The sequence below is a fragment of the Pleurodeles waltl genome, chromosome 1_2 (assembly GCF_031143425.1).
Source record: "Pleurodeles waltl isolate 20211129_DDA chromosome 1_2, aPleWal1.hap1.20221129, whole genome shotgun sequence".
Taxonomy (NCBI): Eukaryota; Metazoa; Chordata; class Amphibia; order Caudata; family Salamandridae; genus Pleurodeles; species Pleurodeles waltl.
The window spans coordinates 1,311,130,437-1,311,154,677 of NC_090437.1; the positions used below are offsets into that span (position 1 = coordinate 1,311,130,437).

General features: G+C 47.2%; 1 protein-coding gene across 2 annotated transcripts in view; it reads right to left on the bottom strand.

The window, feature by feature from the left end:
- The window catches only part of PRADC1 (protease associated domain containing 1), a 37,789-nt gene extending 37,016 nt beyond the window's left edge, over positions 1-773 (bottom strand). Inside the window, exon 1 of one of the 2 annotated variants that reach the window (XM_069205601.1) lies at positions 659-773. In XM_069205601.1, the coding sequence (XP_069061702.1) occupies positions 659-713 (55 nt within the window). In that variant the 5' untranslated portion in view covers positions 714-773. Of the gene's footprint in view, positions 1-528; positions 618-658 lie in introns of those variants that run through there. The other variant, XM_069205602.1, reaches the window with a different exon arrangement.
- Positions 774-24,241: the final 23,468 nt, after the last annotated feature.

Sequence of the window (24,241 nt, forward strand, 5' to 3'; positions counted from 1 at the left end):
GGGAAAAAATAAATCATCATCCCCCCCCTTCAGAATTTTTCATAACCATTCTATTACGTTGGCAACGTTTAAGTACGTCTGGACTCATTCAAACATTGCAGTTAAGTTCTGTAACCTTTTTACAAATATAACCAACACTTTTCTGCTTAAAACAAAGCACTATTATCTGCATAAACTTTCTTTTGACCAGAGCCTGGGATCACTAGAGGCCCCCCTAGGGGGGCCCGCCCCCAGTTTGAAGACCCCTGAAAAAGCACCCAGGGAAGCTGTCCAGGTTTGCCTGATGAAGACATGGCAGCCTTAAAAACAAGCTAAGGGCAAACACAAGCTACAGACTAAATGTCAGGGGAGGCCAGAGACGTAAAGCCGGCGCAGCCACGAGCTCACGTGCCAGCACGGGCTGGAGAATGAACTCCAAAGCGGGTAACGGGTTAAATGCACCCACGGCTGCCGCCGAACTGCAGAGCAACCCAAGGGCGGCGTGACGCTGCAGCTCGCACGCTAAAAAGCAAAGTGCATGCAACCCACCCTGCTTCATCCCCGCTGGGGGACTGAGCGCGGGCACGCCGCCTGCAGGAGCCCCGGACCCTCACGGGCTTTGCATGTGAACGGGTACAAAAAACAAAAATAGACGAGTGGAGTCCCGCAGCGCACTCACCGCAGAGCACGCAGGAGGGCGCCAGCAGCAGGAGGAGGGCCGCCGAGGGGGACATGTCTGCAGAGCCGCAGCGTGGACCGGAAGCAGGAAGCGCCGCTGGCCCCGCCCGCAGACGCGCCGGCCCGGCTGATTGGTGCGGCGTGGCGTCACTCGGGGCGGGTCCCGCGCCGCTTCCTGGTTAGGGACCGCCCACGCGCGCAGGAGCTGAGCTGCAGAGGTGCCCCGGGCAGGCCTGGCCCTGGTGGGGTAGCATGCAGAGGTTACACCAGGGAACAACAAGCGGGCGGTCAAGGCTGGATTATTCAAGAAGCGAAAAGGGAGTTTTTAGGGCATCAGGGAAGGGGGCACCACAGGAATTTTCCATTCCCAGATTTACCATGGACCATATGGTGGAAATCTGCACATGGTGCAGCTGAAACGGGTTCCACAAATAGGGGCTCCCACAATCAATTAAAACGTGACATACGTATATATACAAATAATAAAAATAGTAATAATAGAGGTTACACTGGAGGAACCAAAATCTTTTAGGTGCTTAGGGCCTCTGGTGGCATTCATAGGCAAGGCTGAATGTGAAGTGGGGGGCGTGGCTGGGAGTGAGCCACATTTCCAGCCAGTGACCTTGAGCATACAGTGCATATGTTTCTGTTAATTGTAGATTTTTTTGTTTGTATATGTAATTGTCACTGCACTCACAGCTTTTTTTGGTTCTTTTGTACCCATTCCTCCCCAAGTAACATACATAAACAAGCATTTACAATGCAACGGGTCTCGCGTTTGCTCATGTTAGAGCTGATCGCGTTGTAAACTCCTAACCTGACTTTTCACCTATCGGGCAAAAGTGCATTTATGTACATAACCTGAAAAAGTGAAATCAAGTATGTAAAGCGCTCGACTTCTGCCAAGCGAGATCGCGCTCGTAAATTAGAGAAAAAAAATTCCACGAGCCCGATGGAAAACAGCGAGCCTCGCATGTTTTCTGTACTTGGTCGCTGCGCTCGAGGAGGGCTAGCCACCGGAAAAGGCATGACATATGCGTGCCTTCGACTAATGAAAGCAAGCAGATTTTATTAGGGAAGCCCACAAACCAATAAAAAACACTGATATGAAGTTGACAGAGCTCAGAGCCCTTTCCTAAATACAAAAGAGTCTCGCTGCGATACGCATGCGCGAGCGCATGCAACACAGGCTCGACCCTAAAAAGCATCAATGTAGTGAGAGCAGTAACTATTTTGACCTTTTTTGCGGACTTTGAACTTGTCATGCTATTAAAAGCATTTGTACTGCATGTGTGTGGTCTTAAAGCGCTTCTGAATCTGCCGCTCTTGCAACCTTGACAATAGCATTCTACATTCAGCGGCATTAGCACTTCCGCGCCTCACCAGTATTTCTAAGCGCTTTGTATAAATATGCATAACATATACAACATTCCATGTAAACAAGCATGCTAGTGTGGATTTCTCTTTTTACTGCTCTTCCTAAAAACTATATACTTCCAAAATATACCCCAACCCTTCACCAATAGGACCTTCTTTTCTCTTGGGAATGGCACTCATCCTTCTAAAAAAGTGCGAGGGAAACAGCGTATGCCATTAGCATGCCGTGCATCAGCTGAGCAGCTGACGAGTGTGTGAGCAGGAAGGCCTGGGTACCCACAGTTCGTAACTTCCTTCTTATGATGAACATATATGCAATGTTCCCTTCACCGAGCTCTCTGAGACTAGAAACTCATTTCATGAGACCCATAACTCATGCTCAGAGCGAAAATCTGCCTGTCTCGCTGGCTACTGAGATATGACCATATGCGCTGGCTTTCCACCAGCACCTGAAGTATGGTAAAAACAAGCATTGGCAAAGCCAAAAGGTCTCACCTATACAAGAGCTATTGGCTTTGACAATGTGTTTTGCCATATTGTACACCATGGTATGGCTAAAAGTTAGTGGTGTGGTGTGTCAGAGTGGAGTGGAGGAGTAGAGTGTTGTAAAGTGGATTTGTTGGAGTGTGGTAGAGTGAAGTAGGAGTAGAGTATCATGGAGATGACTGGAGGGTAGTAGAGTTCAGTGGTTCAGTTGCAGTGAATGTCATAGAGTAGAGTGGGGTGGAATAGAGTGGAATGGGTTGGAGTGGATTGAGGTGGTGTGGATTGGATTGGAGTAGAGTGTGGTGAATTGGATGGAGTGGGGCCCATTGGTGTGGGTGTATTGGATAGGGGTGAGGTGTGGTGAATTCAAAAGGGAAAAGGTGGCTTGGATTGGGGTGGATTTGAGTGAGGTAGATTAGATTGGATTGGGGTGGGTGGTTTGGATTGGAGTGATAAGGGTGGAGTAAACTGGGGTGGATTGGAGTTGGGTGGATTAGATTGGACTGAAATGGACTTGGTGGATTGGATTTGCTGGAATGGAGCCACTTAGAGTGGGATGGGGTGAATTGAATTGGAGTAGATTGGTTTGGGATGGATTGGAGTGGATTGGAATGGGGTGGATTGGGTTGATGTATGGCGAATTGTATACAATTGGGGTGAATTAGGATGGATTGGGGTGAAGTTGATTGGATTGGAGTGGGGTGTATTGTTTTGGTTTCGAGTGTGGCAGACTGGAGTGGGGCAGATTGGAGTAGGGGAGATTGTTTTGGATTGGAGTGGGGTGGATTAGAATGAACAGATTGTTTTGGATTGGAGTGGGGCAGATTGGAGTTGGAAGTATTGAAGTGGGGCAGATTGTTCTGGATTAAAGTGAGGCAGATTGGATTAAGGCGGATTGTTATTGATTGGCATGGGGGAGATTGGTTTGGGGAGGATTGTTTTGGATTGGAGTGCAGCCAGTTGCAGTGGGCAGACTGTTCTGGACTGGAACGGAAATTATGGTTGCCCTGCAGTGCCCAATTGCGAGGCTGTAAAGAAGAGTGCCACGCAAGCCAACAACTGGTAAGCGACAGGCGGGCTCCAATCTCTTTACTGTACACAACAGAGTCATGCAATCCAGATGCATTGCACTGGCAGGCTCGACCCAAAAAAGGTGCAATGGGGATGGGCCAGTGAGCATGGGGGTGGGGTCAAAAGTGTGGCTAAAAACAATATTCTGTAACTATTTTGTTAGTCTTCCACCTTTAAGTAATTGCATTCAAAATAACACACATTGAACAAAAAATAAATACAATTTAAAGTTGTAAGTGGGAAATTCACTATTTTACGTTATGAAACATCTCTCATTCTGGTTGTTCGAGATGGGAAGAGTGACTTGTGTATTTTTAGTGCTTCGAAGTTGCAGCTTGTGGCAGAAAGCACTATGATCATGTAAGCCATTATTTTAAACTTGCACTACACACAGTATAAAATAGGTGATCACCAAAGGCACAAACAAATTTATGGTTAAGATAAAAAAAAGTGCTTTCAAGATATAGAGTTTAGAAATACATAATCAGACTGAACCTAATGCAAACTCGTTTTATAACTATCTATTAAAAGCACAAGCTCTTCAGCTTAGCTACTAACAAGCATACATCTTTGCTATCAGGAAACTTCAAGTGACCCATCAACTAAACCCAATACAGACTTCCGAGCAGGGTTTATATTTGCAGAATGGCCAATTGCACATGTTTACATTTCTTTGAAGCAGCAGTCCCCCTGGCAAGAAGGTGTGTTTCTACTCTAGCTGTCTGTCCCTCCTATGGCTTCGCAGCACAGGGATTTCCTCCCTTCCATTTAAGGTCCAGCCGTGCTAAGTTTCCCAGGTCCATGATTGATGTGCTGCTCCTGTCCAGGGTTTTTCCTTTGAATTCTGGGACTTGTAGTTTTATTTATCCCATTATAAAAAGGACTAAAAGTCCCAGAATTAAAACAAAAACAAAAAGAAAACTGGGACTGGGGCAGCATATCACGCATCGACCTGGGAAATTTGCCAGCTATGCAGGTGGGGCACATTAACTGCTGGAGTGGGGCACCTTAACTGCTGGAGTGTAGTACTGGTGGAATTCTCTGTATGTGTTGCATGCCGAGAATTCCAAGATTCAGAATGCAGGGATTGTCTCGAGGGAAAAGATTGTGCAGAGACAGTGGAGATCGGTGGGAGAGCTGGAGGTTGGCGAAGGAGCTTTCTTGTCTTCGTGTCCTGTGATGTTACCAAATAAAACCAAGAATCAAATATTGACTGCTGTATGACCTGCATTTTTAATGATCTTAACATTGGCGACGAGCGCCGACCTCAAATTCCACATCAACGGGAACACGAGGAAGTAAAGCTACGAACCTGCGTGTTGGAATCAGTGAATATTACTGGAAAACTAGGTACAGAGTGTGCGAAGCATTGCAGAGAGCGTATTAATATGGGGCTTTTCATACTATCATCCACATACGTACCTTCACGCTCCCCAGCCTGTATCACACACTCACGCACAAATACTTGCGCAAGCTCCAGCCGTCATTGTACAAGACGACCACCTTAAAGAAACTTCACGTGCAACAGCAAACAACTTCCACTGCCTCTAAAAACAGACGTCAGATGACGTGGCGGCCATCTTAGGAGTGGAAAATAATTGATAGACTTGTGTATTTTAAAGCATAGACTCAATGCATAGTCAAACATGCATTATATAATAACAAGGATTGGCTGCATATTAAAATATAGTATTTATAAGTTGATGGACATTTTAAATGTGGAAAATATATTGGAGAAATCACTACTGGTCTTGACATTTGTTAATGTTTAAAGTTAACCTGGAGAATATAAAAACAATACATTGAAGATTATTCCAGTGTTAAGAAAATTCACATGGCAACCAATACACAAGGAATAGTACCACCTCCTCCTTTCCTTACTCAACCTTGTAATCCACTTATTCCATGGGAAGAATGGATAGATATATTTGAAAATTATTTGGTGGCACTGGATGGTCAGGATTTGAGAGCACCAAGGAAAAAAGCCCTCCTCCTCAGCACATTGGGCCAAGAAGGACAGTGTGTATTTAAATTCTTGCCTCCAATTTTAGAGCAGGATGGGCAGCAAGCAGCGGATGTGTACAAAGAAGCAAGGAAAAGATTAGAAAACCTTTTCTCAAAGGAAGTCAATATTGTGATGGCAAGACACAAGTTTTATACCCAACCACAAAGGTTGGAAGAAAGCATAGATGAGTTTGTTACAAGATTAAGAGAACTGTCTACTAAATGCCAATTTGGTGTGATGACAGAAGAGTTGATACGTGACCCATAAATAGTACAGTGTTGCAGCAAAAAAATGCAAAAGAGGTTATGGGCACCAAAAAATCCTACATTAAAAGATGCCATAGAAATAGCAAGAAATATTGGAACAATCTGAGTACTGCATGAAGGAAATGGAAAAACAACACTGACGATCTTGATACAAATTGTATTGGTAAAGAGGGTAATGATGCATTAATGAGCACTAAAGCTGTACGTACGCCTAAAAATGGTAACAAAGGTGTGTACAACAACACTAACAAACCTTCTAGTAAGATGTGCACCAGGTGTGGGAGCAAGTTTCACGATACAGAGTCGAAGGCATGTTTTTCTTCGGGTAAGGAATGTATGAAGTGTGGGAAAAAAGGGCATTTTGCACGCATGTGTAAGACCGGCAATAAAGTTAGGGTGGGTGTCATCCACGAAGAATGTATGGGGTTGGAAGAGGAGGTAGACAGAGTTCTGTCGGTAGATAACAATCCTGATGGGAAAAATAATGTATTCAGACCGCCTAGACTTTACAGTGTGTGGGAGGGGCGTTCAATTAATGATAGACTTCGGATCATTGTATACAATTATACCCCAGAACATGTTTGTGAAAGAATGGCCTAAGTTATGCCTCCTACCCAAAGATATTAATCCAGGTGGCTATCAAGGTGAGAAAATAGATATAGTAGAATACATGTTGGCAAAAATTTAATTTGGAGAAAGACAAGTTGAGGGGAAGATTTATATAGCCACCAATGGGCCACCAATTTTGGGATGGCATCATCAATATGATTTACACATTAAGATAGATCCGAGAGCAGGTAACAGGGTTATGGTATTAGAAGACATCACCCTGGACGAAATCTTAGAGGAGAATAAAGATGTTTTTGCTGACAAATTAAAGAAGGATGCTGTCCGGTACAGCATAAGTTGAAGAGAGTTCCCATTATGGCTAGGAAAGAGGTGAAAAATATGATTTCTGACATGGTACATGAAAGTATTATTGAACGGATTGAAACCTCCAGTTGGATTTCTCTAGTCATCATTACAGGCACATCAGATGGTTCTTTGAGATTTTGTGTTGACCTTCGGTCGCTCGACCAAAATAATTGTAGTGGATAATTATCCATTGCTGAATATAAATGAATTAATCTTATTGTTAGATGGGGGAAAGTACTTTTCCAAATTAGATCTTAGAAGTGTGTATCACCAGGTCAAATTGCATGATGACTCAAAAGAACTTATGGCATTCATGACAATGGAAGGGGTTTTCCAGTTCACTAGGATGCCGTTTGGTTTGGCTTCTGCTGCAAGTGTGTTCCAGAGAATGATGAGTAATGTATTTGAAGGTGTGGATAACATGATTTATTTTCAGGATGATATTCTAATTTTTGGAGACACTTTGGAGAAACATAACAATGTATTGAGGTGTGTGCTGGAAAAGATCAATAAGGCAGGTCGTACGGTAAAGAAAGAAAAGTGTAAATACTTCAAAGAAATTGAGTATTTGGGTTATACTTTATCAGAACAAGGAGTCAAACCGAAAAGGAGTCTCCTGGAAGCAATTGAGAAAGTTCCTTCTCCCCAAGACAAGGAGCAATTGAGATCATTCTTGTCACAGTGTCCTTTCCACGGGATCCGCACATTGCTGAACAAAAGGCCCACCTTCCGGCGTCACCAACTCAGAAAGCTATTACAGCACAGAGTTATGATGAAGCCAGTTGGGGGGAAGGGAAATAGGTAGGGAACAGCAGGGAGAGAGATCTGAAAAGAAAAGGTTAGAACAAATATGCATTTACTCATTCATAGAACTATAACTCATCAATAGACTCTTGACTCAAATGGTCTCCGATATCTGATGGAGACCCCTTTTGAAATGAGGGCAAAGCCCCTTCTTTGAATCATGGAAAAAGTATAAACTACGACCTCAGAACCAAGAGATGGCAAGAACTTTAGACTGTGATCATCATGGAACAAGAATAAACTATGACCTCAGAACCAAGAGATGGCAAGAGCTTTGGACTATGATTATACTCAGAATATCAATCCTGTAACATCTATGTATTTATAACATAAACCTTTGATCATGACCTAGAAAATCTCAAAGAATTAAATATGCTTTTCACATATTATGCTTTCCAAAAAACAATGAAAACTATGATTTGCTTATCTCCAGTAATACTTTCACATTCGCAACTATAAAGGCCAAAATAGTTTTTACTCATTGAACTTGAAGCGCTTTACTTATGTGGCCTGAATCACTTTGATGGTTGTACCAGGAACCTTTTACTCCTGTGGATTGAAGCGCTTTGATTGCTGTGCCAAGAGCGCTTTTCATCTGTGAACTGACGCGCTTGAATTGCCGTGCCAAGAGCGTTTTATACCTATGGACTGAAGAGCTTGAATTGCCGTGCCAAGAGCGCTTTACATCTGTGGACTGAAGCGCCTGAATTGTCATGCCAAGAGCGCGTTACACCTGTGGACTGAAGCGTCTGAACTGCTGTGCCAAGAGCGCTTTACATCTGTGGATTGAAGTGCCTGAATTGTCATGCCAAGAGCGCTTTACATCTGTGGACTTGAGCGCCTGAATTGTCGTGCCAAGAGCGCTTTACACCTGTGGACTGAAGCACCTGAACTGCCATGCCAAGAGCGCTTTACATCTGTGGACTGAAGCGCCTGAACTGCCGTGCCAAGAGCGCTTTACATATGTGGACTGAAGCGCCTGAATTATCGTGCCCATAGCGCTTTACATATGTGGACTGAAGTGCCTGAATTATCGTGCCAAGAGCGCTTTACATCTGTGGACTGAAGCGCCTGAATGATCCTGCTAAGAGTGCTTTACATATGTGGACTGAAGCGCCTGAATGATCGTGCCAAGAGCGCTTTACATATGTGGACTGAGGCGCCTAAATGATCGTGCCAAGAGCGCTTTACATCTGTGGACTGAAACGCCTTTGATCATCGCGCCTCAGCCGCTGTAACCTGGACACTGGAAATGCTTTGTTCGTTGTGCTAAGGGGCGCTTTACTTCTGGAAGTAATGACTTCCTCCAAAATTGAAGTCATCAAGGCCTTACCACTACGAGTACGACCTACTCGTTTTTGAATTCACCATGGAAACAAGGATACTTCGATCGGATGCTACTCTGCCATGCAGGAACTCTGCTCTCATTTAGAGAATCCCCCCACGAGGTCTGACTGCATCGAAGTCTTCAAAATAGTGAGCAACGTGCTTGAGTGTGGCTGGGCTTTATAGGCCTGCCACACCCCAAGATGGCAGCTGCCTCTAAAAACATGGGAATTGTAGTCCCTTCATGGAATAGCACTGATAAGTGCATCTTGTCCACCAATGTCCTGAACCTGTAGCTCTATGAGCTTTGCCACAGGGCAGACGACGCTGATGGCCACCTTTGGAGCAAGAGGGGATGACAAGTGGTGCGCAGAAAGCGCCGCAGAGCCGCGCAGCAGAGTTTCGGACGGGACCTGGACCGCGCATGGTCTTATTCCTGACAATTTTTGGGACTTATCTAGTATTATTCAAAGTCCATAAAGAACTTTGCTGAAAAAACTGAAAGCATTAGGAAGCTTTTTCACAAAGGCCATTACTAGAGTTTATTTAAATTGAGCATTGAAATAAGAATATAAGGATAAGAGGACGCAGCTCGGTGCTCTGTTTGTTTGCTATTTCCTGTCAACGACATACACCAGTTTTCCTGACGGTTGTGTTGCTAACAAAGTGCTGTGCGCACATCCTTGCTCAGCACTTTATTTTTAGACGCTTGATACTCTGGGGCAATGCCAGACGGGAAGTCTTCTGGTAAACACCCCCGCAACTTGCTGTTTTCTGAGGCCCTGGCGCAACCTAAAGTCATGTCAACACAGGGTACCGCTTCTACTTCTCCCCCACTGGAGGCGACAGACCGCATTCTGCAAGAGATTGCTGCGGTGGGGTGTCATCTGGAGACAATGGACGCCAGAATCTCTGATTTGACTATAGCCTCCTCCTCCATTCGGGCAGACATAGCTGATTTTCGGGAGACTGTGCATAACTTGGATCAGCGCCTCACATCCATGGAAGAACATGTGGCGGCTCTATCTGGTCAGGATGCTGAGCTGAGGTCCCTGCGAACAAAGGTCACTGACCTGGAGGATAGGAGCCGTAGAGATAATATATGTCTTTTTGGTATTCCAGAACACAAGGAGGGCTCTGATATTAAATCCTTCCTCAAAACTCTATTACCGAGCTCACCGGTTTGGAGTATTCACCACCATTAGAGTTCCAAAGAGCGCACAGGATTGGTCCTCTCCATAGAGCGACCCCGGACAAACCCCGTCCCATCATCGCATGCTTCCTGAGGCATGAACAAGCTCGTCAGACAATCCTGGCAGCTAAATCCCAAGGATCATACTCTCTTGAGGGTCATGAAATCAGGGTGGCGGCTAATTTCTCCAGACCAACAAATGAAAGGCGGAAAGCTTTTTTGGCCCTTCGTCCTCAACTCAGGAACTTAGAGATTAAATATGGCCTTTTCGAGCCAGCACGTATGTGGATCACCTACAATGGTAAATCCACGTATTTCACTGAACCAGCAGACCTCAGTGTCTTCTTGAGTGGCCTGGCGTCTCATCCTATGGACACCACCTCCACACATCCTGGCACGGACAGTACCATCCAAGAGGATCCATCAACAGTCTCCTCTTCATTGTCTCAACCACAGCGTCTTGTCTCGCAGAAGAGAGGCAGGATCCACGATCGTTCATCTAAAACTCAGGAGGATCGTGATCACGTTATGCAAGCGGTGATTGACCATACTCAGGATCAGAGCAGGGACAAGTCTTGTTCACCCCTTAAAATTAATTCCTGAGGAACATTGAGTGCCAAAATGAGCTATTGCTGTCATTGCCTTCTTTCTTGGTGGAGGAGGTAGGGGTTGGTGATTGATCCTCAAGCGTTAACTGTATTTGTTATGATTGAGCTTTACTCCTGGTTGGGTTGTTTGGTCATTTCTCTTGTGAATGCTACACTATCCTGAGGATTGGCTGTGGCTCGTGTCTTGGAGTGGCAATGGATATACACTTTTGCTACTAGTATCTTGTATATGTTCTTTGATGCAGCTTTGATTGTTGATTGAGGTCCTATAGTCCGGCGTTGGCTCACCTTTTCCCCCATCCCACTCATTTCCACTTAGTCCGTCAGCGTTACTGACTTTAGTGTACATGATATGGACTGCTTATTCCTTTATTACTACAGTTGGCTCCTGACCTCTTCCTCAAATTTATGCCATACCATAGCTTTGTTTGCGGGGAAGGCCCCTTGGAAATCATGCTCGTCTTCCAGGTTTTGACCCGCAGTTCAACAGTTCTCTCAGCGACAAGATATTTCCCGATTTCTGCAGTTGTCTCTTCTTCCCGCTTGTTGCTCTGTTTTTTTTTATTTTTATTATTCTTTTTTTTTCTCTTTTCTGTTTCCCGTTTTATCTTTCACTCCTTTTCTCTTTTTTCTCTTTTCCCTTTTCTTTTCTCTTTCTTTTCCGTGACCAAGGGGTTTCCTCTTCATCTCCCGCTTTGTCTACCTTAATTATCCCATTTCAAAACACAAGTTTGCGGAGTACCGCTATATTTAGCTCTTGTATAAATCTATTGTCTTACTGATTGCAAATTCCTCAATTATTTGTAAGTCTGCGCTCTTACTCTGTTACATAATGGGATTGGTGAAACCACTTACAGTTCTCTCCTGGAACGTGCATGTTATGACTCATTATATCAAGCATCAGAAAGTCCTCTCTTATCTTCGATCAAAAAATACTGACATCGCTCTTTCACAGGAAACTCACCTTACTCCATCTGAGTCAGAGAAACCCGGTAGAGATTGGGTAGGCAAGGTGCTTTATAGTGGAGCACCAGATGTGCATGGTGAGTCGCAGGGTTAGGGGAGGGGATGCGGGGTTGCAATACTTATTCGCCGATCCCTCCAGTTTAGGCTTCTTAAAATGTGGAGCGATCCAGATGGGCGTTATGTGTTGGCTAAGATTATGCTGGGATCTTCTACGATTTGTATTTGTAGGAAGTTGGCTCTGTATGTGCTATTTCAAAGTAAGGAATAGCATGCACAGAGTCCAAGGGTTCCCCTTAGAGGTAAAATAGTGGTAAAAAGAGATAATACTAATGCTCTATTTTGTGGTAGTGTGGTCGAGCAGTAGGCTTATCTAAGGAGTAGTGTTAAGCATTTGTTGTACATACACATAGGCAATAAATGAGGTACACACACTCAGAGACAAATCCAGCCAATAGGTTTTGTTATAGAAAAATATCTTTTCTTAGTTTATTTTAAGAACCACAGGTTCAAATTTTACATGTAATAGCTCATTTGAAAGGTATTGCAGGCAAGTACTCTAGGAACTTTGAATCATTACTTTAGCATGTATACTTTTTACATAAAACACAATAAGCTGTTTTAAAAGTGGACACAGTGCAATTTTCACAGTTCCTGGGGGAGGTAAGATATTGTTAGTTTTCACAGGTAAGTAAGTCACTTACAGGTTTGAGTTTTTGGTCCAAGGTAGCCCACCATTGGGGGTTCAGAGCAACCCCAAAGTTATCACACCAGCAGCTCAGGGCCGGTCAGGTGCAAAGGTCAAAGAGGTGCCCAAAACACATAGGCTATAATGGAGAGAAGGGGGTGCCCCGGTTCCAGTCTGCCAGCAGGTAAGTACCCGCGTCTTCGGAGGGCAGACCAGGGGGGTTTTGTAGGGCACCGGGGGGGACACAAAGTAGCACAGAAAGTACACCCTCAGCAGCGCGGGGGCGGCCGGGTGCAGTGTGCAAACACGCGTCGGGTTTCCTTCAGTTTTCAATGGGAGACCAAGGGGTCTCTTCAGCGACGCAGGCAGGCAAGGGGGGGGCTCCTCGGGGTAGCCACCACCTGGGCAAGGGAGAGGGCCTCCTGGGGGTCACTCCTGCACAGAAGTTCTGTTTCTTTAGGGGCTGGGGGCTGCGGGTGCAGGGTCTTTTCCAGCCGTCGGGAAATGGAGTTCAGACAGTCGCGGTCAGGGGGAGCCTGGGGATTCCCTCTGCAGGCGTCGCTGTGGGGGCTCAGGGGGGACAACTTTGGTTACTCACAGTCGTAGAGTCGCCGGAGGGTCCTCCCTGAGTTGGTTGTTCTCCACCAGTCGAGTCTGGGTCGCCGGGTGCAGTGTTGCAAGTCTCACGCTTCTTGCGGGGAGTTGCAGGGGTCTTTAAATCTGCTCCTTGTAACAAAGTCGCAGTTCTTTTGGAGCAGTGCCGCTGTCCTCGGGAGTTTCTTGTCTTTTTCGAAGCAGGGCAGTCCTCAGAGGATTCAGAGGTCGCTGGTCCCTTGGAAAGAGTCGCTGGAGCAGGTTTCTTTGGAAGGCAGGAGACAGGCCGGTAAGTCTGGGGCCAAGGCAGTTGGTGTCTTCTGTTCTTCCTCTGCAGGGGTTTGTCAGCTCAGCAGTCCTTCTTCTTGTAGTTGCAGGAATCTAAAATCTTAGGTTCAGGGAAGCCCTTAAATACTACATTTAAGGGCGTGTTTAGGTCTGGGGGGTTAGTAGCCAATGGCTACTAGCCCTGAGGGTGGGTACACCCTCTTTGTGCCCCCTCCCAAGGGGAGGGGGTCACATCCCTAATCCTATTGGGGGAATCCTCCATCTGCAAGATGGAGGATTTCTAAAAGTTAGAGTCACTTCAGCTCAGGACACCTTAGGAGCTGTCCTGACTGGCCAGTGACTCCTCCTTGTTGTTTTCTTTGTTTCCTCCAGCCTTGCCGCCAAAAGTGGGGGCCGTGGCCGGAGGGGGCGGGCAACTCCACTAAGCTGGAGTGTCCTGCGGTGCTGTGACAAAGGGGTGAGCCTTTGAGGCTCACCGCCAGGTGTTACAGCTCCTGCCTGGGGGAGGTGTTAGCATCTCCACCCAGTGCAGGCTTTGTTACTGGCCTCAGAGTGACAAAGGCACTCTCCCCATGGGGCCAGCAACATGTCTCTAGTGTGGCAGGCTGCTGGAACCAGTCAGCCTACACAGATAGTCGGTTAAGTTTCAGGGGGCACCTCTAAGGTGCCCTCTGTGGTGTATTTTACAATAAAATGTACACTGGCATCAGTGTGCATTTATTGTGCTGAGAAGTTTGATACCAAACTTCCCAGTTTTCAGTGTAGCCATTATGGTGCTGTGGAGTTCGTGTAAAACAGACTCCCAGACCATATACTCTTATGGCTACCCTGCACTTACAATGTCTAAGGTATTGCTTAGACACTGTAGGGGCACAGTGCTTATGCACTGGTGCCCTCACCTATGGTATAGTGCACCCTGCCTTAGGGCTGTAAGGCCTACTAGAGGGGTGACTCATCTATACCTGCATAGGCAGTGAGAGGCTGGCATGGCACCCTGAGGGGAGTGCCATGTCGACTTACTCGTTTTGTTCTCACCAGCACACACAAGCTGGCAAGCAGTGTGTCTGTGCTGAGTGAGGGGTCTCCAGGGTGGCATAAGACATGCTGCAGCCCTTAGAGACCTTCCCTGGCATCAGGGCCCTTGGTACCAGAGGTATCAGTTACAAGGGACTTATCTGGATGCCAGGGTGTGCCAATTGTGGAATCAAAAGTACAGGTTAGGGAAAGAACACTGGTGCTGGGGCCTGGTTAGCAGGCCTCAGCACACTTTCAATTCAAAACATAGCATCAGCAAAGGCAAAAAGTCAGGGGGTAACCATGCCAAGGAGGCATTTCCTTACACAACCCCCCCCAAACGAAAGAGGATGAGACTAACCTTTCCCAAGAGAGTCTTCATTTTCTAAGTGGAAGAACCTGGAAAGGCCATCTGCATTGGCATGGGCAGTCCCAGGTCGGTGTTCCACTATAAAGTCCATTCCCTGTAGGGAGATGGACCACCTCAATAGTTTTGGATTTTCACCTTTCATTTGCATCAGCCATCTGAGAGGTCTGTGGTCAGTCTGAACTAGGAAGTGAGTACCAAAGAGGTATGGTCTCAACTTCTTCAGGGACCAAACCACAGCAAAGGCCTCCCTCTCAATGGCACTCCAACGCTGCTCCCTGGGGAGTAACCTCCTGCTAATGAAAGCAACAGGCTGGTCAAGGCCATCGTCATTTGCTTGGGACAAAACTGCCCCTATCCCATGTTCAGAGGCATCTGTTTGCACAATGAATTGCTTGGAGTGATCTGGAGCTTTTAGAACTGGTGCTGTGCACATAGCTTGCTTCAGGGTGTCAAAGGCCTGTTGGCATTCTACAGTCCAGTTTACTTTCTTGGGCATTTTCTTGGAGGTGAGTTCTGTGAGGGCTGTCACAATGGATCCATATCCCTTCACAAACCTCCTATAGTACCCAGTCAAGCCAAGGAATGCCCTGACTTGAGTCTGGGTTTTTGGAGCTGCCCAGTCCAGAATAGTCTGGATCTTAGGCTGGAGTGGCTGAACTTGGCCTCCACCTACAAGGTGTCCCAAGTAAACCACAGTTCCCTGCCCTATCTGGCATTTGGATGCCTTGATAGAGAGGCCTGCAGATTGCAGAGCCTTCAAAACCTTCTTCAGGTGGACCAGGTGATCCTGCCAGGTGGAGCTGAAGACAGCAATATCATCAAGATAAGCTGCACTAAAGGATTCCAACCCAGCAAGGACTTGATTCACCAACCTTTGGAAGGTGGCAGGGGCATTCTTTAAACCAAAGGGCATAACAGTGAACTGATAATGCCCATCAGGTGTGGAGAATGCTGTCTTTTCTTTTGCTCCAGGGGCCATTTTGATTTGCCAGTACCCTGCTGTTAAGTCAAAGGTACTTAAGAATTTGGCAGCCCCTAATTTGTCTATTAGCTCATCAGCTCTAGGAATGGGATGAGCATCTGTCTTGGTGACAGAGTTGAGACCTCTGTAGTCCACACAAAACCTCATCTCTCTCTTTCCTTCTTTGGTGTGAGGTTTGGGGACTAAGACCACTGGGCTAGCCCAGGGGCTGTCAGAGTACTCAATTACTCCCAATTCCAGCATCTTGTGGACTTCCACCTTGATGCTTTTCTTAACTTGGTCAGACTGTCTAAATATTTTGTTTTTGACAGGCATGCTGTCTCCTGTGTCCACATCATGGGTACACAGGTGTGTCTGACCAGGGGTTAGGGAAAAGAGTTCAGCAAACTGCTGCAGGACCTTCCTACAGTCAGACTGCTGTTGGCTAGAGAGGGTGTCTGAGTAGATCACTCCATCTACAGAGCCATCTTTAGGGTCTGATGAGAGGAGATCAGGGAGAGGTTCACTCTCAGCTTCCTGGTCCTCATCTGTCACCATCAACAGATTTACATCAGCCCTGTCATGGAAGAGCTTAAGGCGGTTCACATGGATCACCCTCTTGGGGCTCCTGCTTGTGCCCAGGTCCACCAGGTAGGTGACCTGACTCTTCCTTTCTAGTACTGGGTAAGGGCCACTCCATTTGTCCTGAAGTGCCCTGGGAGCCACAGGCTCCAGAACCCAGACTTTCTGCCCTGGTTGGAATTCAACCAGTGCAGGCTTTTGGTCATACCACAACTTCTGGAGTTGTTGGCTGGCCTCAAGGTTTTTACTTGCCTTTTCCATGTACTCTGCCATCCTTGAGCGAAGGCCAAGTACATAGTCCACTATGTCTTGTTTAGGCTCATGAAGAGGTCTCTCCCAGCCTTCTTTAACAAGAGCAAGTGGTCCCCTTACAGGGTGGCCCAACAGAAGTTCAAAGGGTGAGAATCCTACTCCCTTCTGAGACACCTCTCTGTAAGCGAAAAGCAGACATGGCAAGAGGACATCTGTAAGGAAATGCCTCCTTGGCATGGTTGCCCCCTGACTTTTTGCCTTTGCTGATGCTATGTTTACAATTGAAAGTGTGCTGAGGCCTGCTAACCAGGCCCCAGCACCAGTGTTCTTTCCCTAACCTGTACTTTTGTATCCACAATTGGCAGACCCTGGCATCCAGATAAGTCCCTTGTAACTGGTACTTCTAGTACCAAGGGCCCTGATGCCAAGGAAGGTCTCTAAGGGCTGCAGCATGTCTTATGCCACCCTGGATACCTCTCACTCAGCACAGACACACTGCTTGCCAGCTTGTGTGTGCTAGTGAGGACAAAACGAGTAAGTCGACATGGCACTCCCCTCAGGGTGCCATGCCAGCCTCTCACTGCCTATGCAGTATAGGTAAGACACCCCTCTAGCAGGCCTTACAGCCCTAAGGCAGGGTGCACTATACCATAGGTGAGGGTACCAGTGCATGAGCCTGGTACCCCTACAGTGTCTAAACAAAACCTTAGACATTGTAAGTGCAGGGTAGCCATAAGAGTATATGGTCTGGGAGTCTGTCAAACACGAACTCCACAGCACCATAATGGCTACACTGAAAACTGGGAAGTTTGGTATCAAACTTCTCAGCACAATAAATGCACACTGATGCCAGTGTACATTTTATTGTAAAATACACCACAGAGGGCACCTTAGAGGTGCCCCCTGAAACTTAACCGACTATCTGTGTAGGCTGACTAGTTTTAGCAGCCTGCCACAAACCGAGACATGTTGCTGGCCCCATGGGGAGAGTGCCTTTGTCACTCTGAGGCCAGTAACAAAGCCTGCACTGGGTGGAGATGCTAACACCTCCCCCAGGCAGGAATTGTCACACCTGGCGGTGAGCCTCAAAGGCTCACCTCCTTTGTGCCAACCCAGCAGGACACTCCAGCTAGTGGAGTTGCCCGCCCCCTCCGGCCAGGCCCCACTTTTGGCGGCAAGGCCGGAGAAAATAATGAGAAAAACAAGGAGGAGTCACTGGCCAGTCAGGACAGCCCCTAAGGTGTCCTGAGCTGAAGTGACTCTAACTTTTAGAAATCCTCCATCTTGCAGATGGAGGATTCCCCCAATAGGGTTAGGATTGTGACCCCCTCCCCTTGGGAGGAGGCACAAAGAGGGTGTACCCACCCTCAGGGCTAGTAGCCATTGGCTACTAACCCCCCAGACCTAAACACGCCCTTAAATTTAGTATTTAAGGGCTACCCTGAACCCTAGAAAATTAGATTCCTGCAACTACAAGAAGAAGGACTGCCTAGCTGAAAACCCCTGCAGAGGAAGACCAGAAGACGACAACTGCCTTGGCTCCAGAAACTCACCGGCCTGTCTCCTGCCTTCCAAAGATCCTGCTCCAGCGACGCCTTCCAAAGGGACCAGCGACCTCGACATCCTCTGAGGACTGCCCCTGCTTCGAAAAGACAAGAAACTCCCGAGGACAGCGGACCTGCTCCAAGAAAGGCTGCAACTTTGTTTCCAGCAGCCTTGAAAGAACCCTGCAAGCTCCCCGCAAGAAGCGTGAGACTTGCAACACTGCACCCGGCGACCCCGACTCGGCTGGTGGAGATCCAACACCTCAGGAGGGACCCCAGGACTACTCTAAGACTGTGAGTACAAAAACCTGTCCCCCCTGAGCCCCCACAGCGCCGCCTGCAGAGGGAATCCCGAGGCTTCCCCTGACCGCGACTCTTTGAATCCTAAGTCCCGACACCTGGGAGAGACCCTGCACCCGCAGCCCCCAGGACCTGAAGGACCGGACTTTCACTGGAGGAGTGACCCCCAGGAGTCCCTCTCCCTTGATCAAGTGGAGGTTTCCCCGAGGAACCCCCCCTTGCCTGCCTGCAGCGCTGAAGAGATCCCGAGATCTCTCATAGACTAACATTGCGAACCCGACGCTTGTTTCTACACTGCACCCGGCCGCCCCCGCGCTGCTGAGGGTGAAATTTCTGTGTGGGCTTGTGTCCCCCCCGGTGCCCTACAAAACCCCCCTGGTCTGCCCTCCGAAGACGCGGGTACTTACCTGCAAGCAGACCGGAACCGGGGCACCCCCTTCTCTCCATTCTAGCCTATGTGTTTTGGGCACCACTTTGAACTCTGCACCTGACCGGCCCTGAGCTGCTGGTGTGGTGACTTTGGGGTTGCTCTGAACCCCCAACGGTGGGCTACCTTGGACCAAGAACTAAGCCCTGTAAGTGTCTTACTTACCTGGTTAACCTAACCAATACTTACCTCCCCTAGGAACTGTGAAAATTGCACTAAGTGTCCACTTTTAAAACAGCTATTTGTGAATAACTTGAAAAGTATACATGCAATTTTGATGATTTGAAGTTCCTAAAGTACTTACCTGCAATACCTTTCGAATGAGATATTACATGTAGAATTTGAACCTGTGGTTCTTAAAATAAACTAAGAAAATATATTTTTCTATACAAAAACCTATTGGCTGGATTTGTCTCTGAGTGTGTGTACCTCATTTATTGTCTATGTGTATGTACAACAAATGCTTAACACTACTCCTTGGATAAGCCTACTGCTCGACCACACTACCACAAAATAGAGCATTAGTATTATCTATTTTTACCACTATTTTACCTCTAAGGGGAACCCTTGGACTCTGTGCATGCTATTCCTTACTTTGAAATAGCACATACAGGGCCAACTTCCTACATTGGTGGATCAGCGGTGGGGTACAAGACTTTGCATTTGCTGGACTACTCAGCCAATACCTGATCACACGACAAATTCCAAAATTGTCATTAGAAATTGATTTTTGCAATTTGAAAAGTTTTCTAAATTCTTAAAAGACCTGCTAGGGCCTTGTGTTAGATCCTGTTTAGCATTTCTTTTAGAGTTTAAAAGTTTGTAAAAGTTTGAATTAGATTCTAGAACCAGTTGTAGATTCTTAAAAAGTATTCCAACTTTTAGAAGCAAAATGTCTAGCACAGATGTGACTGTGGTGGAACTCGACACCACACCTTACCTCCATCTTAAGATGAGGGAGCTAAGGTCACTCTGTAAAATAAAGAAAATAACAATGGGCCCCAAACCTACCAAAATACAGCTCCAGGAGCTTTTGGCAGAGTTTGAAAAGGCCAACCCCTCTGAGGGTGGCAACTCAGAGGAAGAGGATAGTGACTTGGAGGAAAATTCCCCCCTACCAGTCCTATCTAGGGAGGACAGGGTCCCTCAAACCCTGACTCCTAAAATAATAGTCAGAGATGCTGGTTCCCTCACAGGAGAGACCAACACCTCTGAAATCACTGAGGATAGCCCCAGTGAAGAGGACATCCAGTTAGCCAGGATGGCCAAAAGATTGGCTTTGGAAAGACAGATCCTAGCCATAGAGAGGGAAAGACAAGAGATGGGCCTAGGACCCATCAATGGTGGCAGCAACATAAATAGGGTCAGAGATTCTCCTGACATGTTGAAAATCCCTAAAGGGATTGTAACTAAATATGAAGATGGTGATGACATCACCAAATGGTTCACAGCTTTTGAGAGGGCTTGTGTAACCAGAAAAGTGAACAGATCTCACTGGGGTGCTCTCCTTTGGGAAATGTTCACAGGAAAGTGTAGGGATAGACTCCTCACACTCTCTGGACAAGATGCAGAATCTTATGACCTCATGAAGGGTACCCTGATTGAGGGCTTTGGATTCTCCACTGAGGAGTATAGGATTAGATTCAGGGGGGCTCAAAAATCCTCGAGCCAGACCTGGGTTGACTTTGTAGACTACTCAGTGAAAACACTAGATGGTTGGATTCAAGGCAGTGGTGTAAGTAATTATGATGGGCTGTACAATTTATTTGTGAAGGAACACCTGTTAAGTAATTGTTTCAATGATAAACTGCATCAGCATCTGGTAGACCTAGGACCAATTTCTCCCCAAGAATTGGGAAAGAAGGCGGACCATTGGGTCAAGACAAGGGTGTCCAAGACTTCAACAGGGGGTGACCAAAAGAAAGGGGTCACAAAGACTCCCCAGGGGAAGGGTGATGAGACAACCAAAACTAAAAATAGTAAAGAGTCTTCTACAGGCCCCCAAAAACCTGCACAGGAGGGTGGGCCCAGAGCCTCTTCACAAAACAATGGGTACAAGGGTAAAAACTTTGATCCCAAAAAGGCCTGGTGTCATAGCTGTAAACAGCATGGACACCAAACTGGAGACAAGGCCTGTCCCAAGAAAGGTTCCACTCCAAACTCCCATCCAGGTAACACTGGTATGGCTAGTCTCCAAGTGGGGTCAACAGTGTGCCCAGAGCAAATCAGGGTCCACACTGAAGCTACTCTAGTTTCTGAGGGTGGGGTGGATTTAGCCACACTAGCTGTCTGGCCGCCTAACATGCAAAAATACAGACAGCAACTCTTAATTAATGGGACTAGAATAGAGGGCCTGAGGGATACAGGTGCCAGTGTCACCATGGTGACAGAGAAACTGGTTTCCCCTGGCCAATACCTGACTGGAAAAACTTATACAGTCACCAACGCTGACAATCAGACTAAAGCACATCCCATGGCAATGGTTACTTTAGAATGGGGAGGGGTCAATGGCCTGAAACAGGTGGTGGTCTCCTCAAATATCCCAGTGGACTGTCTGCTTGGAAATGACCTGGAGCCCTCAGCATGGGCTGAGGTAGAACTAAAAACCCATGCAGCAATGCTGGGTATCCCTGAACTGGTGTGTGTGAAAACAAGAGCACAGTGCAAGGCACAGGGTGAACAAGTAGAGCTGGAGTCTGGAAGAATGGCCCAGCCTACCAAGAGAACAGGAAAGTCAGTTGGGAAACCAACTGCAACACAGCAAAAGAAAGGGAACCTCTCTTCTCAGGAAGAAGTTCTGCCCTCTGAGGGAACTGAGCCTTTGGAGCTTGAATCTTATCAGGTTGAGCTCTTAGGCCCAGGGGGACCCTCAAGGGAGGAGCTGTGTAAGGGACAAGAAACCTGTCCCTCTCTTGAAGGCCTTAGGCAGCAAGCTGCTGAAGAGTCCAAAGGCAAGAAAAATGGAACACATAGGGTCTATTGGGAAGATGGACTCCTGTACACTGAGGCCAGAGACCCCAAACCTGGTGCCACTAGGAGAGTGGTAGTGCCTCAGCTGTTCAGGAAGTTCATCCTAACATTGGCCCATGACATTCCCCTTGCTGGACATTTGGGACAAACCAAGACGTGGGAGAGGTTAGTCAACCACTTCTACTGGCCCAATATGTCCAACATGGTTAAGGAGTTTTGCCTCTCCTGCCCCACCTGTCAAGCCAGTGGTAAGACAGGTGGGCACCCAAAGGCCCCCCTCATTCCACTTCCAGTGGTGGGGGTTCCCTTTGAAAGAGTGGGTGTGGACATAGTTGGTCCACTGGAACCTCCCACAGCCTCAGGAAATATGTATATCCTGGTAGTAGTGGATCATGCTACCAGGTATCCTGAAGCTATTCCCCTTAGGTCGACTACTGCCCCTGCAGTAGCCAAGGCCCTCATTGGTATCTTTACCAGAGTGGGGTTCCCTAAGGAGGTGGTGTCTGACAGAGGTACCAACTTCATGTCAGCATACCTAAAGCACATGTGGAATGAGTGTGGAGTGACTTATAAATTCACTACACCATACCATCCACAAACTAATGGCTTGGTTGAGAGATTCAACAAGACATTAAAAGGCATGATCATGGGGCTCCCAGAAAAGCTCAAAAGGAGATGGGATGTCCTCTTGCCATGTCTGCTTTTCGCTTACAGAGAGGTGCCACAGAAGGGAGTAGGATTCTCACCCTTTGAACTTCTGTTTGGTCATCCTGTAAGGGGACCACTTGCCCTTGTTAAAGAAGGCTGGGAGAGACCTCTCCATGAGCCTAAACAGGACATAGTGGACTATGTACTTGGCCTTCGCTCTAGAATGGCAGAGTACATGGAAAAGGCAACCAAAAACCTTGAGGCCAGCCAACAGCTCCAGAAGTTTTGGTATGACCAAAAGGCTGCACTGGTTGAGTTCCAACCAGGGCAGAAAGTCTGGGTTCTGGAGCCTGTGGCTCCCTGGGCACTCCAGGACAAATGGAGTGGCCCTTACCCGGTACTAGAAAGGAAGAGTCAGGTCACCTACCTGGTGGACCTGGGCACAAGCAGGAGCCCCAAGAGGGTGATCCATGTGAACCGCCTTAAGCTCTTCCATGACAGGGCTGATGTCAATCTGTTGATGGTAACAGATGAGGATCAGGAGGCAGAGAGTGAACCTCTCCCTGATCTTCTGTCATCAGACCCAAAAGATGGCACAGTAGATGGAGTGATCTACTCAGACACCCTCTCTGGCCAACAGCAAGCTGATTGTAGGAGAGTCCTACAACAGTTTCCTGAACTCTTCTCCTTAACCCCTGGTCAGACACACCTGTGTACCCATGATGTGGACACAGGAGACAGCATGCCTGTCAAGAACAAAATCTTTAGACAGTCTGACCATGTTAAGGAAAGCATCAAGGTGGAAGTCCACAAGATGCTGGAATTGGGAGTAATTGAGCGCTCTGACAGCCCCTGGGCTAGCCCAGTGGTCTTAGTCCCCAAACCTCACACCAAAGATGGAAAGAAAGAGATGAGGTTTTGTGTGGACTACAGAGGGCTCAATTCTGTCACCAAGACAGATGCCCATCCAATTCCAAGAGCTGATGAGCTCATTGATAAATTAGGTGCTGCCAAATTTCTCTGTACCTTTGACTTGACAGCAGGGTACTGGCAAATAAAAATGGCACCTGGAGCAAAAGAAAAGACAGCATTCTCCACACCTGATGGGCATTATCAGTTTACTGTTATGCCCTTTGGTTTAAAGAATGCCCCTGCCACCTTCCAAAGGTTGGTGAATCAAGTCCTTGCTGGCTTGGAGTCCTTTAGCACAGCTTATCTTGATGATATTGCTGTCTTTAGCTCCACCTGGCAGGATCACCTGGTCCACCTGAGGAAGGTTTTGAAGGCTCTGCAATCTGCAGGCCTCTCTATCAAGGCATCCAAATGCCAGATAGGGCAGGGAACTGTGGTTTACTTGGGCCACCTTGTAGGTGGAGGCCAAGTTCAGCCACTCCAACCCAAGATCCAGACTATTCTGGACTGGGTAGCTCCAAAAACCCAGACTCAAGTCAGGGCATTCCTTGGCTTGACTGGGTATTACAGGAGGTTTGTGAAGGGATATGGATCCATTGTGACAGCCCTCACTGAACTCACCTCCAAGAAAATGCCCAAGAAAGTGAACTGGACTGTGGAATGCCAACAGGCCTTTGACACCCTGAAACAAGCAATGTGCTCAGCACCAGTTCTAAAAGCTCCAGATTATTCTAAGCAGTTCATTGTGCAGACTGATGCCTCTGAACATGGGATAGGGGCAGTTTTGTCCCAAACAAATGATGATGGCCTTGACCAGCCTGTTGCTTTCATTAGCAGGAGGTTACTCCCCAGGGAGCAGCGTTGGAGTGCCATTGAGAGGGAGGCCTTTGCTGTGGTTTGGTCCCTGAAGAAGCTGAGACCATACCTCTTTGGGACTCACTTCCTAGTTCAAACTGACCACAGACCTCTCAAATGGCTGATGCAAATGAAAGGTGAAAATCCTAAACTGTTGAGGTGGTCC